This window comes from Parasteatoda tepidariorum, chromosome 7, assembly GCF_043381705.1.
Source record: "Parasteatoda tepidariorum isolate YZ-2023 chromosome 7, CAS_Ptep_4.0, whole genome shotgun sequence".
Taxonomy (NCBI): Eukaryota; Metazoa; Arthropoda; class Arachnida; order Araneae; family Theridiidae; genus Parasteatoda; species Parasteatoda tepidariorum.
Genome location: NC_092210.1, coordinates 49,432,363 through 49,451,087, shown reverse-complemented (window position 1 = coordinate 49,451,087; position 18,725 = coordinate 49,432,363). Strand labels below are relative to the sequence as shown.

Below are 18,725 nucleotides of genomic sequence, written 5' to 3'. Positions count from 1 at the left end.
AACAGATGAGAAAGTGAATTTCTTTCTCATTTCTTCGCTTCATTTTCTTAAAATACAGAAAATATAATGATAATTTTTCAAATAACTACCTTATCTAAAATTAGACCATCTACGGAACCATGAAACCCATACTTGCTAATTCAACAATAATTTAGTACAATAATTATGATAACAGAATGGAAAAAATCCCGGAGCAACTGTGAAATGTTTGATTTTTACTCAAAAGTAATTTCGAAACTTTATTTTAGATAACATATTCTGTATAATACACATAGCACGGTTTTCTGAATTAAATAAATAAAAATTATTTTCAATTAACAGTTGGTTTAATTTCATTATAATAAGACAAAGAAGTTTGGCACATAACAATTCAGTATTAAAAAGGTACTTTTGAAATATTAATGCCTATGTATCTACATTTACTGAAAACATATAGTAAATTAATTTGATTGCTTAAAAATTTTATTTTGTTTTATTTCAGAAATTAAAATTACTTAAAGTCAATTGGGCATTAATGGTAATTGGGCAAAAATTAAAAAAAAATGGCCCGTATAACATTTCAATCATTGATAAAGATTAAAATGATGTTCCGCATTTTTGAAAATCGTCATTTAAATTGGATCATAAATACTTAGGCCTTATCTAATTTAATGATTTGGCAAGCTTGGCAAGTTAAGTGTCAATTATAATGAAATAGCAATTTATGAGTCTATTTGAATCACTATTCGTCAATAATTATTGGGAAACATAAAATTAAGATAAAGTTATTCCATAAAAGTACTGATACAAATGAGCCTGAAAAATAACAGTGTCCCACATAATGATATGGGAGTGCCCTTATCGGCGTACGACGACAATTTCAGTCTGGATTTGATATGTGATTTTCAAATATTTAATGTGATTTTTTTAAAAAGCAGGATTTTTTTCAAACTTTCTTTTATATTTTTTCTCCATAAATGATTTTAGTAAAGATTTTTTAAAAACTTTTCAGTTCATATTAACTGTTATCTTTGAGAACATAAATGTAGTTAACAGATATTGACAATACTGTATCAAATAGAATCATCAATGTTGAGACACAGAATGAAAAAGAAAAAAATATTTTTTTCCCTCATTTCTTTTTGTGTGTTAGTATTGATGGCTATTGTACCCAAGCTATCTACTGTCAACGAATTCCTTATGAATTAATTCTTTATTTTACGAAAATAAAGGATTACGTTACTTCTAATTCAAATAATTATTATGGTTTAAAATTCATCAAGCGTTGTTATCTTTTATTGGAAGAATTCTATTATAATCGGATTTTAGTACTATTTAGAAGAGTTGATACTTAAGATACTGTTTTATACTTAAGATTATTTTTTTAAAAATTTTAGCTGATATTTAGACTTTACAGTAAACGATGCGAATTCAAAAAAAAAAAAGTATGTTTAGCTATTTTTTCTATCTATATTTGGGAATAATTTTCCGTGTTTTAACCCTTTCCTTACGGTGTACCATTATATGTGGTCCACACGTTGTACCAGCCGTAATTAAAAGGTTAAACAAAATTTCTAATGTCCTAACCCGTTTTGGTTTTGAATTCATTTTCAGACGTGTTAACAAAATTAAAGTTCATTAGAGATCCTATCAGTATTAAAAGTCATTCATTTACCACCCATGTGACCATTGCTACTTTGGGCAAACAAGATGCTCTTTAAAATTTAAATTGAAGGAACGCTATAGATATATCTGTCATCCAGAATTCGATAAAGCATCTTCTGCCACTCTTTGTTCAAATCTTGGACATAAATTTAGTTTTGATAATGCCAGTTTTCTTTTCCTATCACATTAGCTCATCTTGATGCCCAGGAATCATGTTTCATTCATATCAATGTCGATTACCATATTAGCTTCACGAGTTCCTCACCCCTTCCATCGCACGTGGAAATGCATTCTGCTCTGATCTGCCTCTCTCGCCTTCTTCGGTTTTTCTAGTTTGTTTTTTCATCTTTACTTGTTTTTTATTTTATGTTTCACTCTCGGTTATCGCGGTTTTTCTAGTTTTGTGTTCTACCTTTAATTATTTTCCAATTTTTATCGTTGGCAACTTTACGTTTCCTGTTTCAAATCTCTTTTGATTTCCTCGCTCAACTCTAGCAATTTTTGAGAATGAGATTTTATTTTTGTACCCTCGAAACATGTTGACTTTCATCTCTTTTTTGAAGGAAACGAAGCTCACATTAACAAGAATATCTTTTCCCTTCAGTTTCTTGGGATTATTCATTAAATATTATACCCTATCTTTAAAAAAATATGTAAATAGTTTAAGATAAATTTCTGTAGTTTAAAACTCAAAATCTTTTGAAATAAATTATTTTAAATAAATTATTTTTATAAAAAAATATGGCAAGTATTTTTAGAAAAGCTTTGACGCCTCTCCTTTTCTATTTGTGAAAGCGTGGTTGGGGGTGAAATTCGATACTCCGAAGAAGTATTTAACTATAAAATCTAAAATAGTGTGACTGGAAATTATTATCTTCAATTTTTCGAATCTTGAAGAAATAGAGAAGGAAGAAAAAATAAAAGAAATCTCAAAACGCCTCCTCCTTTGAAAATATTGCGATTCAAAAAGAGCTTCTTTCTGATGCATAACCGTGTTTACTCAAGCGGGGATTAGAAAGCTTTTATTTTCCTTTTCAAAATTTTTTTTCGAAAAACGAGATTCGTCGTTCTCCTTGGAAACCGATTTCAGAAAAATATTTCTTATCACGTTTCTGCGAAGCATGCCTGAGCTAAATCTTGATTCCAGAAGATGAAATTCCTTAGAAATTTTTGGTTCTAAAAGTACTCTTAAATAGATATTTATATCTCAAACTTCACTAAATACCTCAAGCTACTTTTTTTTTCGAGTACTCGAAGCTTGTTCAATGACGACGGTGGAATTGGGAAATAATTTTTAAATATTTAGTTAATGCATGTCTTGACGCTTTCATTTATTCAGTTAAAGAAGTAGAGAATGTGGGTGGTTATATATGAACATTTTCGAACGCTTTGTTTTAAGCAGAGTTTACAAAAATGTTTAAAAGACGGATTTTTGAGAAACAATTATGTTCTGCTAATTTACCGTTTTCGTCAGAGGTTATTTAAAAAGAAAGATTTTGCATAGCTTCTGTCTAACCTTATTTTCTGCCATTTACCGAGTCTGCGATTTACGCTGTGAAATTGAAATAACGTTACTGTATTGTACGGGGAACCGTTACGCTTTGCAAAAGATCTCAAATTAATGGATGATTTTGTATTTTTTGACCTTGACGATTTCGTAAGTTTTGAATTTCTGTTTCAAATGGAAGATTTTTATAATTTTCTGATTTAATGCAAATTGACGAAATTGCGAATATGCAGTGGCTAATTAATTTTTGAGTACTTTTTAATGCTTCTCTTATTGCGTTTGTTTGCTTGTATTTTCTGCCCCTTACAGATTCGGCGATTTCTGGGAAAATTTTCGCGTGTACGCTGTCTAGTTCAAATAACGTTAGCGTAGTAAATTTCGACAAATTAAATGCTAGTACGTTTGTATATTTTCATTAATAAGCACTTGAAAAAGACATTTGGGCTTGTAACGTGTAGACTTACGTACCCGGGAAGATATGCAAACATTTTATAACTTTCTACTCTTTGTTCGCTACAGCTGTAATAAGATTTTTTTTATTATTAGAATATTTGTATTGTTCCAGACAGACTCTACTAATATACTAAAACCTTGTGTTCGGTTTCCAAAAGAATAAAAAAAGTTTGGGTTTGTAGTTTTAAGTTGTTTTTTACATGATTTTTGATTTCGCGTTTTATTATTTGAGAGCGTAATTAAATTTTTCAGAAATTTTTCTGACTTCTCGTGATCAGTTTTAAAATCATAGTTCTGCAATAATCGAAATTAATAAATTAAAGTTGTGATTTATTTTACTAGACACAATACTTTCCTACGCTGTAAAAACAGTGCTGTAATACCTATCCGAATTTGATGCTGAAACTCTAAAACTTTTGTGTTATTTCAAGTTAATACCGAATTGAGCTTTCATACATACTTTGAAGGGTGTATTAAAATCTTAACTTCAATAAATAAGAAAGCTTTTACAGAATCAGATTCATTTACGCCATGCGAGAATTATTTCTCGCTTATTTTTGATCTTTAAAACCATGAGACGACATCTTTAGTTTGTTTACAAATCTAAAAGATGAAAGTTTATTTCGCCTTAACGAGGCTAAACATTCCTAACAAACATTAGTGAACTCTTATAAAAGTTTTTAATACTATAATTATGTTCTTATAAGTTTTTAATAAATCTATCAATTGTATTCAATAATTTTATAATATTTAGTTCCGATCAGCTTCGGTTGTGTTAAGCCTAATTCGAATTCGTATTAATATTCTCTCTGTGTTATGAGTATGATTGATTAACAAACTAATTCTTTTTTACATGCAGCCTAAATTAATAATTCTTGGTTTTAATTGTACCTTAAAAATAAGATTATATTATATGTCTTATCTTACTGTAATAATTAATTTTAATGTTACTGCATAACAAAAATGGTGGTGTCAACTTTACACCAAGCAGTGTAAAAGAACATCTTTGTATTTTGGTGTACTGAAACTTTTAGATCAATTCTTTTGACAGATCAGTTGAAAAATTTGCTGTTATGTTATTTAAAATTTTAAAAATATTGTGTATTTACAAAAAGCTACGTAAATACTTTTTGTGTTTTTTAATTTGATGGTGACTTGGTTAACATCCACAAAATATGCTAGTGTGTAAAAAATCGAATACAAAATTTATATAAATAAAAGAAGCCAATCAGCTAGCATTTTTTCTAACTAACCAAAGAACTAACATTTTTCCTTCGTTAGAATTATTTTATTAAAATTTCATTATTATATTTTAATTAGAAAACTAGACAGAATCATGCTCACAGTTACGTTTAATATATTTTATTTATAATTTCCTGAAACTTTAATACCTTAGCAAAATGCACCTAAGAGAGGCTCATTTTCTCTTTCATGAATCGTAACTGAATTCAATTAGTTTCTGAATATCATAAAACGGTAAAAACAACGATGAACCATAAAAAATAAAAATTTAAAAAATGCTCATTTTAATGTTTGTGAATGTCTCTGTTAAAAAAAGCGCTGTTAAAAAATTATTAATAAAAAGTGCCGACAAAAATACGTAAGAAGAACTCTTTTAAAAACGAATGGGTCGTTAAAATTTTTATGGAAAATATTTTATGAAGGCATTAGCAAATAGGAAAAAGCACTTTATAATTTTTTCGCACTCATGAGTAATGTATTTTGTCATTGTCGTCTGTATTATATTTTTTCACTATTGCTTCGTAATTGAATTGCGTAACAATAAAAGCTGCCACATTTAAATTTTATTGATCGTAACTCCCTACTACTATCTTGCAATCAAAGTACAGTAAGAAAATGTACTTGGCGATTTATTTCAAGCCCATTCTTATTGCTGGTAGAAAATTACGAAAAGGGAGAATTTTCGTATCTGTCTTTCTCCCATAATATTATATTACAAGATCATGATGAACAAAATTACTGATCTTTTAAATGCGAATATAGACTGAAATGTTGAAACATTATCTTCTGATGAATTCTGTTAAACTTGAAAAGCTTTTAAATCAGCCAAGAATGTTGAACATATAAAAATGTAGATACCTCGGATCTCGATAGTTTTTTCTTCTAACGTATTCATTATTCTGACATACTTTTTTCATTATTTTATATAAATTTAGGTCAAAATAAGTGAAAAATATTATTTTTAACATTTTAGTAATTTATGGTTATGTTACACCGGCGCTTTTTTCTGCGTAAATGGTATAATCTTCTAAATACGGCTCACTTCCAAATGATAATTTTTCAAATTTTTACTTACTTGCAGTCATTTAGATCTAAGAGAAACAGCTATTCATCTTTGAAATTTCTTTAATTTGCTAAAACGCTTATTGCCAATTCGTTAAATCGGAATGAAAAAAATATTTCAAACTACTTTTTAAGGATTTTATATTTTTGTGCTAATATAATTCTTATAATCTAACAGATTTTTTGTAATTATTAGACTGTTTTTTTTTATAATTTAAAAAAAACACCAAAATATATATTTGATGTAATTAGAGCCTCAGAAAAAAATATATATAAAAATGTCATCAGTGTCCCATTTGCGTCAGAGTTAAGATAGAATATCTTGTCTTTCAGGAGTTACCGATGGACGTTATACAAGACCGAATTCAATCTAACCTCGCTATAACGAATCCAGAATATAATGAATACTCGGTTAGAGGGAAAGTATTTATTCGAAATGTTATTTAACCAATACTAATACATTTATTGTGAACAGCTAAGAAGTTAGTAGTTCGTTTAATGGACTTAAATTTTCTTTTTGCGACAGTAAAAAATGGATACTCGAATATCACGAAATTTTCTTTGATTTTGACGAAGCCGTTTCCTGGTGCATGCTCCGAGAAAAACCTTGGTCAAAATGACGAGATAACTATCGTCATTTCTATGACAAACGAATTTCGTCAAAATTAAAGAAATATTTCGTCATTCTATTTTTTCCAAAAAAATTTGAAGTAATAAATAAATAAAATAACCTCGTGGACACTATATAAATGGTTCGAATGGAATGGCTCGAATTAAATGATGAAAATATAATCCCGTGTTATACTAATAGTTAAGTTGCAACCGTTTTATGTACAAAAACTACAATTTCGTACTTGTATATATTTACAGATCTTACATTGCTATAGAGACAAGTGAAGTATTATTTTCTGTGTATTTTTCACATTTAATTGAACGAGATCAAACACGGATCAAAAGAGCTAATATTTAAAAAGTTGAAAAGATTTTTTTTGTGTATAAAATGTACTATTTTATGAGGAAAAAAAACTCGTATAATTTATCCTATTAAAAATATTTATCCTATTAACTCAAGAAAATGTACCTATGTACCTCACATATTTAGATAACCTCTAGATAGCAAACTAAAAAGTGTACATAAGTCATTTCAAAAATAGTATTTTTATACACGAAAACGCTCTCAAATTTTGAATGACCTGTTTTGTTGACTCGAGTATAGCTTTATTCGATTCAGGGTGAAAACGATATGGGAATTAATGTCTCCCTTGTTAGATAGTCATAACAGATGAGCAAATAAGTACAAGCCCAAATTTGTACTTTTTATACATAAAACCCTTATAATTTTTAAACTATTCATCCCTTATGTCTGGTGATTAGTCTCATTTGATTCAGCATGAAAAAAATACATTCGGAACAATGCTTCACTTGAATCAAAGTAATTCAATCCTTCCTCCTCAATGTGCCCCTCATTTCTTTTTTTAAAAAAAATGGGGAACCACACTGAGGAGAAATGGGGAGTTGTCAGGTCTTATTTATGAAGACATAAAAAAAGGCTTTCAATAAAAAAAAACATCTTGGGTATATAATTTTTACGACGAAAAAGTCTAATTTTGCTGGACAATTAAGAAACTTATAATATAACCCTTGAACACTAGTCACGTGTACTAGTTGCACGCTGCCATGGTCGAATTTTCCTGCCGATTTCTGTCCACCATAGGAAACTTTTAAAACAACCTCGAGCACTGTTCAGGTCTCTGAGTTGTATTCTGCCTTGGTCGTATACTGCTGCCTATTTCTGTCCACCTTATGTAACATTTATAACAATCGCGCTTTAATCACACGCATAGGTTGCATTCTGCCTTGGTCATAGTACTTTCCTGGCTCTTTAGGTCCGCATTTTTTTCAGGAAATAAAAAATATAGTGTTTATATCTTAATGCATAATTTTAAAAAATAAGTAATTAAAAATAATAAAAGAATTACCTAATTTTAAAAAAGTTTTTAAAAACTAATAGTAAAAAGTACTACATGGAAAGTTAAAATAAAAAATTTTTAAGGCATAATTTTACTTACATAAAAAGTTTAAATTACCTAATTTTTTTAATGAAATTTTAATAACAATCATTAGATTTGAGATTTTTTGCATGCTAATTATTAATTGTGATCTGAAAAACACATTAAAAAGGGCGTCTATCCTAAAAACGTATATCTTAAAAAAAAAAAAAAAAAATCCACTTGCTCTAAGTACATTTATCTTCTTTATTTTAATTTTGCGGGAATTGCTTTGTACTTTTTGATGCGTTTAAAAAATAAATAAATAAATAAAATATAAAACTTTTTTATTCATTAATTTAAGAAACATAATGATACTTTCATGTTTAGAAGAAATTTTATGCAATTTCAAGTTAGTAATTTTTTTTTTTATTACTTCGCATTTTCCTTCAGCATAAGTTTTAAACAGCTATGGGACAAGATTTTTAAAAAATGCGCACGGACATTATTTTATATAAAAAAAATTATTACGTAAAATCATTTTAATAGCTAACATAATGATTTTATTCGCAATAATATGGAATAAAAAAATGATTCTCTTTTTAAAACTATAGAAAGCAAATTATTTGCATATTTACCTTTGAATTTTAAATGAAATGAGCTTTTCTTTTTATATTTTTATCTTTATGCTTTCAAATTTCACGACATCTTTTTTTAAGAACATTAAATAAGAATCCTTTAGTTTTATTTTAAATTTCACTATTTATTAATTCACTCAGTTTGGAATATTCTATTTGCTATTCCATTGAAAAGCGCGAAAGTCAACATTTATTACTATTCCATTTTTTTGTACTCTTTTCATTAATGAACGATACTGGATTTTGTTTCACAGGTAAATAACCTTTTTTTATTTAAGCAAAATATTTTACTTTTTCTATTTTATACTAAGTTAACTGTAATTCTATAGAATAGAATTTGAGACAATATTTTAATTACTCGTGAAGAAATAAAAGATCATTAGCGATGTTTATAAAGCGGGTAAAATTAATAATTAATCGAACCAAAAATATTTTTAGTTTTTTCGAAATAAAATAATCTTATCAGAGTACATGTATTATTCAAAATTAGATATATTTGTATTTATAAGAGATAAAAACTTATATGAAGATTTTTAAATGTGTTTTTTTTTTCAATTTTTGTATGGTTGAAATCGACTTAGTTCATATCTTTTTTTAATCGTTTTTTTTTTCTTGCTTGATATCTTTTTTAATAATTCATTAGGAAACTTATCTACTGCTGCTAAATACGGGATGTTTTGTTTTCACGTTGTTTCAGTTTACATCCAACTCAGTTTATAAAGCCGTTTAAATGACCTCGCCATCAAACTTCACGTTCAATCAATAAATCTTTTATTTTTATGTGTGAGTTTGCTCTCTAAACTTCAACACGTTTTTCTGAATAGCTAGAGCACTCAAATTTACACTGAAGCTCTGACTGTTAATGCAAGTTTTGATCCTTTCTTTACCTTCATTGCGATTTTATCATCAATTCGAACTTATCACCTATCAAAATTCCGATCATTTTCCAACTAGATGTAGTAATCGAATCTCAGCTAATGCTTTGAATTGAATGACAAGTTGCAGACATAAAACTAAAAAGTCGAAATAATGAAATAAAAATTTCTATTTGATAAAAACGTTGGGAAGATAGTGAACGAAAAATGAAAAATAAACTTATTTTCGCCACATTTTAAACCAAATACGTTGCCGCATCACTTAGGAATGAACAGCTAGCAACACCAAAAATTCCCTTCACGTCTTTCGAAAATGACGCGCTCTACGTCTTTCGTTTCAAATGTGGCAAAAATTGAATTATTACTCCGTTTTTTCCCATTTAAAAAACATGGTTTATTTTTTAAATATTTTTTAAACCAAATCTAAATTGAAAAAAAATATATTGTAACATATTATTAATTTTAGCTCATCTATAAATTTTTAAACAATTTTTACTTTGTATTTTTTAATGAAGATACTTTTTACTATTTGAATTATTTCAAATTACTAAAAATTTGAATATTGTTGAACAGTCATGGGCATTTGAGAGATTTTGCAAAGCTTTACTGTTTTCCCTAACTTTACCGCCAGCTTTATTTGAGTTTTACAGTGTATGCCCGAATATTTCACTACAAATCTTAGTAACTCTAAAGGGTTGGAAACAAGGTTAGAATTACGATTAACGCAAAACAAACTCTGTACAAAATTTCTCTATTGTATAAAAAAAATTGTTTTATGAGATTATTCTCAAAAAATTTATATGTTTCTTTCACTATATAGGTTATTTAAGAATTTTAAAATAAATTAATATTACAAAGCGTATTAATTTATATCATATTATAGTCATTGTCAACATTCGCGTATTGTTCACAGTTTATTTAATCCACGAGGCATAATGTGCACTATTAAACGTTTATGTTTGTCATTCTGCTTTTAATAATTTTGGCTATTAAGCAAAAGAAATCAGTAGACTACTTCATGTGGCGAGTATTACGGTTTTCTAGTGGTAATAAAAACAGTGCAAAACATTTGTTAGGAAACGAGGAATATTTGCCTGTTCAACAAAGTGCGCTGTAATCATGCGCAATAATTGTGACTATGCATCAATTTTGTGGCAGGTAGATTGGAATGAAATATTTCGTCGAAAACCGAATAAATATCACACCATCTTATTTATTTTTATTGTTTGCATTATTAAATTTGATTTTTATTAAATATGACCTTTTTATTTATGGCATCATTCTGCAATAACATTTTCCAATGGTGTCATAGCAATCCTTGAAATTAGAAAATTAAAGTTCATGCAAAGAGGTTTCCATAATCGCATCTTTTAATGCACATTTTATAAAATCTTTCCAAAAGTAATGATCAAAAAATATACAAATTACAAGTTCCAAACGTCATTAACGTGAGAACAAAAACTTCATAAAAAAAAAAATCTGACGTTTCATTTACAAAGTCACGCATATTGAAAGTGGCATTAAAAGTATCAAAACAAGTTTGTTTTATCGGATTAACCACTTTTCATTTTCTTTCAAAGGGATTTCGATAAAGTATACGTTACAAGCAGCGATTACGGCCACCCAATAACAGATTCTATAAATTAATATTACTGTAACAACCAGCTTCATAAACAAAGACTGTTTTTGCACTTTCGGTATTCTTAATACTAGTTTCCTCTCTTTACTTTCTCCACTTGACTTTTATAACAAATATCTCCGGGTTTATATTGTTTATTACACGAGTTAATATATTAACAACCATATCTTACGTTGCTTATCGCCTAGTCACGCCAGATCTAAGAATCCGTTGATATTCAAAAAAATCATATGCAAGAATAGATGTATAAATTTCCTCCCATAGGAATCCCAAACAGTCCAATATACTAATGACTCCTCATATTTTATGTTGTTATATTTTTAACTGTCATAACACCTTATCGTGTGATATTATTATAACATCTACTGAAAAGAGGGAAATAGCTTTCTTGAATTCATATAACTGATTTGCTTTATTTTACTTCCTCTCCTATTATTGCTAGAAATATCTTCCAACTGCCAAACTATTCATTCCAATTGCTATATGTTTGGCTACTAGTACTTTACTGTTAGTATGATTCATTACATATTTTTGGTTACTTTATTTCGGTTATCTTTTTAGTTAGAATATGTTGTTTGTTATTGTTAAATTGCTACATGCCACACAATTCATTCCATTTGCAATGCTACTGTTAGTACGATTCGTTACATATTTTTGGTTACTTCTGTTTGGTTATCTTTTTAGTTATAATATGTTGTTTGGTATTATTAAAGTGCTATAACTCGAAATATTCATTCCAATAGCTGTATGTTTAGCTACTAGTTCTTTACTGTTAGTATGATTCATTGCATATTTTTGGTTATCTTTTTAGTTATAATATGTTGTTTGTTATTGTTAAATTGCTACATGCCACACAATTCATTCCATTTGCTATACTACTGTTAGTACGATTCGTTACATATTTTTGGTTACTTTTGTTTGGTTTTCTTTTTAGTTATAATATGTGTTTGGTATTATTAAATTTCTATAACTCGAACAGTAGATTACTAGTAGCTAAACATATAGCAATTCCAATTGCTATATGTTTGGCTACTAGTAATCTACTGTTTGTACGATTCATTACATATATTTGGTTACTTCGGTTTGGTTATCTTTTCAGTTATAATATGTTGTTTGGTATTGTTGAATCCATTTATTTCATCCCTCTTTTACATTCTTTTCAGGTAATCATGAGTTTTGAATAACCTTTTTTTCCTCTCGCTCCTCTTCACTTCTTCTTTTTAGCATAACCGCAAACGATTCTTGTGTCATCTCATTCTATTTTTTTTACATATTTTGATAGCAAACATATGGAAGAGCACCGTATTTTAAACTTAATTCGCTGAAAGATTCAGCTTAAGCTAAAAGCTTAAAATTCAGGCTTATTTCTATTGTCAGGGTATTATAAGCGAAAAAAATTTTAATTATATTTTTATAAAACAGCCTTTTAATGTTCCAAAACACAATACCTTCACTTTTAATCTGATTCTTTTGAAAATTTCTCAATACCTATACGACTGATATTTTTTTTAACTAACAGTTTTTAATTAATTTAATGTTAAACCTCAAATTTTAGGACATTTTTTGTTTAATATGCCATTATTTCACGACATTTTTAAAAACAACAGAATTGCAAAATAGTTTTTTAAAAAAAGTATACAAAAACTACATCATAAAATTTTAACTGTTGAGTTTTAAATTAAATCGATAAAATATTCTGGGATGTCTTTCTTAGTGTCTGCTGTTTTCAGATTTCTTAAAAATAGGTCTTACATTATCAGCCATGAGAGAGTTACGGTTAACATAACCTGATTTTATTAACTAATTTAAATTTAATTCGAAATATGTTAAAAAATGACAAAATAACTCCATTTATATTTTTTTTATTATGCGGTCCTAAAATTCACTGAGAAAAGTTTGCCTTTTTTGAGCAATGACAGTGTTATTCTTTAATAAATCTTAAAGGTGCTTATTTCCGATTTTCGTTTCTTTAAAGCCCTTAAAGGTGCTTTTTTCATTGGGTGTTTTTAAAAAGTGCTTAATTTTCCTTCTTTCAAAATAAGACTTTTCCTTTACTATGTTGATTTTCATTTCGAATTATGCAAAAACACACAAGTCACATTATTTTATTCAACGTTTTCACAATTCAACCCCAATCTATTTCGGCGTATTGTGAGTTCGTAGCTTATGAAAACGCCATTCGTTTTACATGATTTAAACTTTCATGATTTTTGACAATTGTCAAAAACTATGCCAAAAGGTTATTTGACATGACGGTTAAAACAAGATAAAACCGTCAATTGTCAAAAACTTTCCAACCCTGCCTAATTATATTTTTTTAAAGTGCTTAAAAATATTTTTTGAGTGCTTGAAAAGTGCTTAAAAGGTGCTTGTTTTTTGTTGAATAATTTGGCTACGCACCCTGTAATATGTTTTGATTTTTTAAAAAAAAAATTTTTCCTTTACGATTTCCTTTTAATAATTCTTTTTTTTTATTTTCTAAATAACCCACAATGTTATTATAATTAAAATTGAAACTAATGATATGTGTCAATTGAAACTAATGATATATTCTTTTGAACTTACATTTTCTGATAGTCGCCGAAAAGTGTTGAGTCGAATTCAACATCTTCGCGCTATTGGTCGTAAAAAAAGCCTCTTTAAAAATATTTTCCGGAGTCAAAAAAAAAAAGTTTACAAAGCTCAGTTTAGCATATAAATGCAAATACTACCTTTAGGTTATGTTCGTATTTTTATTAAATGACATAGACGTGGCAGAGATGTTTTCTCTCTTCTTTCGTTTGTTTATAATATTATAGGGTCCTTTTGTATTCTAAAAAACGGGGAAAATACGAATTCCTTTTTCCTTTTCGGAATTATATAAATAAATTACGTCGAAAAATGCTGAAAATTAAACTTTAAAATTTTTATAACTTCAAAAACTTATTTGAAATTCTAAGAAACGTTATAGATATTTTTAAATTTTTTTTCACAAAACTATACACATTAAAGTTTGCAAATAATTATTCACGCAAAGGAAAAAAAAATTCCCAAATCTAACAAATTACTATTAAGGAAGGTGGAAACGAAAATTCTCAAACCATTTTGTTTGCACAATGAAACTTGACGTGTCCTCTGAACCTCTCAACTCCTCTTTGTTTCCTCCTGCAATCAAACAGGTTTTTGTGCTTTTTAATTTTGTAGTGTATCTACCACTACGAAAGTACAAATCAAATTCACTAGTATATAAGACATGTTAACTCGTTTCTATGGTGGGGGTACCTTTTCATAGATGACGAGTTATCATGTCTTATATACTAGTGAATTTGATTTGTACTTTCGTAGTGGTAGACACATTGTCCTCCTCACGCTGTTGCTTTTCAGTTTCGACCACACACAACTTATTCACTCGACTGCTAATGGCAACACCGACCACGACCGTGAACTTAATACAGCTCTCCCGGCTTCTCACTAAATAGCATTAAATCAACTAGTGGTACTCGTTCATTGAATTCTATCACAAATATAATTCTGGTGGGGGAGTACTGTAGTGTGTCTACCACTACGAAAGTACAAATCAAATTCACTAGTATATAAGACATGTTAACTCGTTTCTATGGTGGGGGTACCTTTTCATAGATGACGGTTGACATTGTCGATAACAACTCACCCCACAAATTTCACTTCCTTTAATAGTGATTCGTCAAATTTTGATAATGATTCCTTTTTTCCTAGCTTTTGCGATCCCTAGTCATAGTCGCATTCATTTTTAAGGAGATTTGCAAAAGTATATATGAAGGTGTCGATTTAAGGCGTCCTATTTATATATTTGTGTGTATATTGCTGAATTATTACTATTTCCAACTAATTGATTGAAATGTTTCTTTCAGAAAAAGCACATAAGAAATATGGTGACATGAAAGGAGACTTGATTTTTGTTCACTTGATTAAAGGGTCCAATAAATTAGGCCTTAGTTTAGCTGGCAACAAAGATCGCACAAAAATGAGTGTCTTCGTTTGTGGAATGCATCCAAAAGGATTAGCTTTCAAAGATAGCCGCATCAAGATCGGCGATGAACTTCTCGAGGTATTGTTTTAGAAATATTCTATATAGATTATTTTATTATTCACTAGCTGGTTCACTTCGTGGCTCAAAAACCACATTGTTATTCGCCTGCATGAATTCGATGCTTCGTGGTTTTATGTTGGTACTTGCACTCCAAATTTTATTGTTTACAGTTAACAGTTGTTAATTGTTTAACGATTGAATTTTCGATTGATTCAATTCATAATTTTCACGTGATATCAATATTTTTTATTTAATTAAAATTCTACATCAGTTTTGAATATTTCTGCCGGAAAATTATACTACAATAAAGCAGTTAAAATCTTAAAGACTAATATAAAACAACTCACGATTTTTACAAACTTAGGGAACATTCCTGCTGCATGTGGTTTGATCGTTCTATTTAAAATTCACCAATCAAATTCTCAATTTCTAAATGTTTATTCTATATGAATTTTTATTTTGTTGAAAAAGTGAAAAAAAAATATTGCCAATGCAGCGTTGGAAAATATTTTGCATTAAAATGAGTTCGTCTTCAGAAACTTTAAATTCTACACAAAATCGTTTATTTGTAACAAAAAGAGAAGGGAAGAATATCTCCACTCTTCTCTTATGATAAAAACCGATTAATCTTTACAGTTTGTTTTCAAACGCCACCCTCAGAATAGTTTGAAGCGGTCTCCAAAAGCTCCAACTGACTCGATTTCTGCGAGGAATTTCGGTTCTAAAATTATTAAATTGAACAGGTAAAGCAATGAGTTTATAAATACCCGTTTCGAAATTTTACTACCGGTTTTTTCAGTTTTTCTAAAGCCGCTAGTCAGCTTAGTTATGCTTCTTCCGATTGCATAATATGCAGTCTCCTAAAAAGTTGGTCATAACTCCTAGAAATTTTGAACTTTTGTAGAACATTGAGTTTTATACTCTTTAATCATATGTCTTCCAGGCAATTGAACCAAAAGTTCATCATGTTTGTACTTATCGTTTGATAGGAAATTCATTTTGTTCTTCACTCTTTTTTTGTGGTCCGATAAGGATTAAAAAAAAAAGTAATAATATATTTTAGAAATTTAAATTACAGAATGTAAGATATAATGTCCCGCAGTGGACTGATCGTTAGGACGCGGTTCCTAGCAGATCACCGAAGTCAAGAATCACTCTCTACGATCAGTGTGCCGGTGGGTGACCACTTGGATTAGTCTGCGCAGGGACCGAGGGTGTGCGGTAGTGATCTTTGTTAAACTGTTCTACCGTAAAGTGCTCGACTTCGCGTGCAGATCGTTGGGCTACCGAAGCGGGGGTGCCATCCCCTCTGCAGAGGATCAAAATTTTGATGCCTTCGGATCATCCTCAGGGATGTTTCCCAGACTGTCGCCAATAGCCCATTGTGCGACCATCTTCGATATTTATAATTGAAATTCTTGGCTAGAGAACATGTAAGCTGGTGTTTTGAAAAATCTCACATCACATTTTTGAGCTTGTTGTATGAAATCTACTACTCATAGTTTATTCTCTGAGCACTTAAGTGAAGCTGTTTTTAATAAATATCTGTGTAAAAAACAGTGTGACCGACAGGAAAAAGCACAGGTAACTGACATGGCAACAAAAAAAAATTTCTCAACGTTCAACAATTGTCAGAATGAACTTAGGAATGCCCGCCAAATCGCTGTGCTCCGTTTCTTATATGAATTACTTAGGAAAAAAGTTGTAATAAACTTCCTCGTTACGTGTTACCTCATAATTAAAAGAAAAAATTACGTACTTTAAATGGTTCTCATCATGGACGTCATACTGCTTGAAGGGAATAACTTTTATGATAATAATTTCCAAGAAATGCTTAACATATAATCGCAAAAAGACAGTCTTCAACAGAAGAGGGAATAATAATGAAAACGAAAGAATGTTAGCGAGTATTAATAGCGAAAAGGATTTGATTTTAATTAAAAAAGATAGAGATTTTAAATTAGGAATTAATATAAAAGGATTTATTAAAGGCTTTTTTTATTATTATGGGCATCATAAAGCATGATGTGTCTAACTTTTTAATTCATTTCCACCTAACGCTATGAGCTAGGAAATAAAATTTTGAAGAAATCATATGTTTGAAAAATGACTTCTTAGGCGAAAATTATAATACAGGGTGTCTCAGTTAAGCGTTTCAGAACTTCTAAGAGGGGTAGGGGGCATCCTGACGACTCGAAATCATATAGCAATGTGGGGTCGGAAATGCTTTCCTGAAGCGGTGAGGTACCTAGAAGCACCATAAAGAAAAGAGACCGTAAGTGAAAAATCGCCATAATAATACATTGAAAAAATTATATGGCCTCCTCGGTCACCCGACCTATCATGTCTTGATTTCTGGAGTCATATGAAAACACTGGTTTATGTGACACCCCTGTTGATAATGCTGGTTGCAAGAATCGCAGTAGCTGCCTGCGAGATATGCTTGGAGTATTGCAGAATGTTCGAATGTCCATGCACCGGAGATGTGAGGTGCACATTGTAGCCGGTGGCAGAAACTTCGAACACTTACTTCGGCCCATGTACCATATAATTTTTTCAATGTATTATTATAGCGATTTTTCACTTACTGTCTCTTTTCTTTATGGTGCTTCTGTGTACGTCACCGCTTCAGGAAAGCATTTCCGACCCCACATTGCTATATGATTTCGAGTCGTCAGGATGCCCCCTACCCCTCTTAGAAGTTATGAAACGCTTAACTGAGACACCCTGTATATATCAATGACTTGCAGTTGGCAGATTAACTTAAAATTTTGCTCGAAATGCCTTTATTAGTGCTGTCAATTTAGCAGACATTTTCACACCAAACCATTATTCAGGTGTTTTAAATGGAAGTTGCGCAATATAATTTATATTATTCTGACTGTCAATATTTTATTGTTGTTGTTGTTGTTACTTTACGTCGCACTAGAGCTGCACAATGGGCTATTGGCGACGGTCTAGGAAACATCCCGGAGGATGATCCGAAGACACGCCATCACAATTTTGATCCTCTGCGGAGGGGATGGCACCCCCGTTTCGGTAGTCCGGCGACCTGCGCGCGAAGTCGAGCACTTTACGGTAGCACAGTTTAACGAGGACCAATACCGCACACCCTCGGTCCCTACGCAGACTGATCCAAGTGGTCACCCACCCGCACACTGACCGTAGCCAGTGATGCTTGACTTCGGTGATCTGCTGGGAACCGTGTCTTAACGATCAGTCCACTGCGGGAGTCAATATTTTAATTTATAACATTCATTCTGACTAATGTTCTTGTAGATTTATTCTTGTAAATCATTAGTATCACTTATTTAGTTTATTAAGTTTGTTTAGGAATGAAGTATTACACTTAGTTTTATTTTATATTTTATAACCGTCGTTGAACAGCCGACCCAAGCTTTGAGTTTACGACTAGCAATGTTCAACTCCGTAGCATTGTTGTTATTTTAAACCCATCCCAGAAGATAAAGAAACTTCTGGATCAAACATTGGGTGAAATTTGCTTTCGTGGTGAACTTTTTGATGGAACTAACACACACACACACACACACACACATATATATATATATATATATATATATATATATGTGTGTGTGTGTGTGTGTGTGTGTGTGTGTGTGTGTGTGTAC

General features: G+C 30.1%; 1 protein-coding gene across 9 annotated transcripts in view; it reads left to right on the top strand.

Annotated features, from left to right (window-relative positions):
* Window positions 1–18,725, top strand: part of LOC107448785 (multiple PDZ domain protein) — a 646,665-nt gene that overhangs the window by 586,852 nt on the left and 41,088 nt on the right. For all 9 annotated transcript variants that reach the window (XM_071183400.1, XM_071183401.1, XM_071183402.1 and 6 more), the window contains one exon: window positions 14,918–15,114. In XM_071183400.1, coding sequence (XP_071039501.1) covers window positions 14,918–15,114 — 197 coding nt within the window. The remainder of the gene's footprint in view (window positions 1–14,917; window positions 15,115–18,725) is intronic.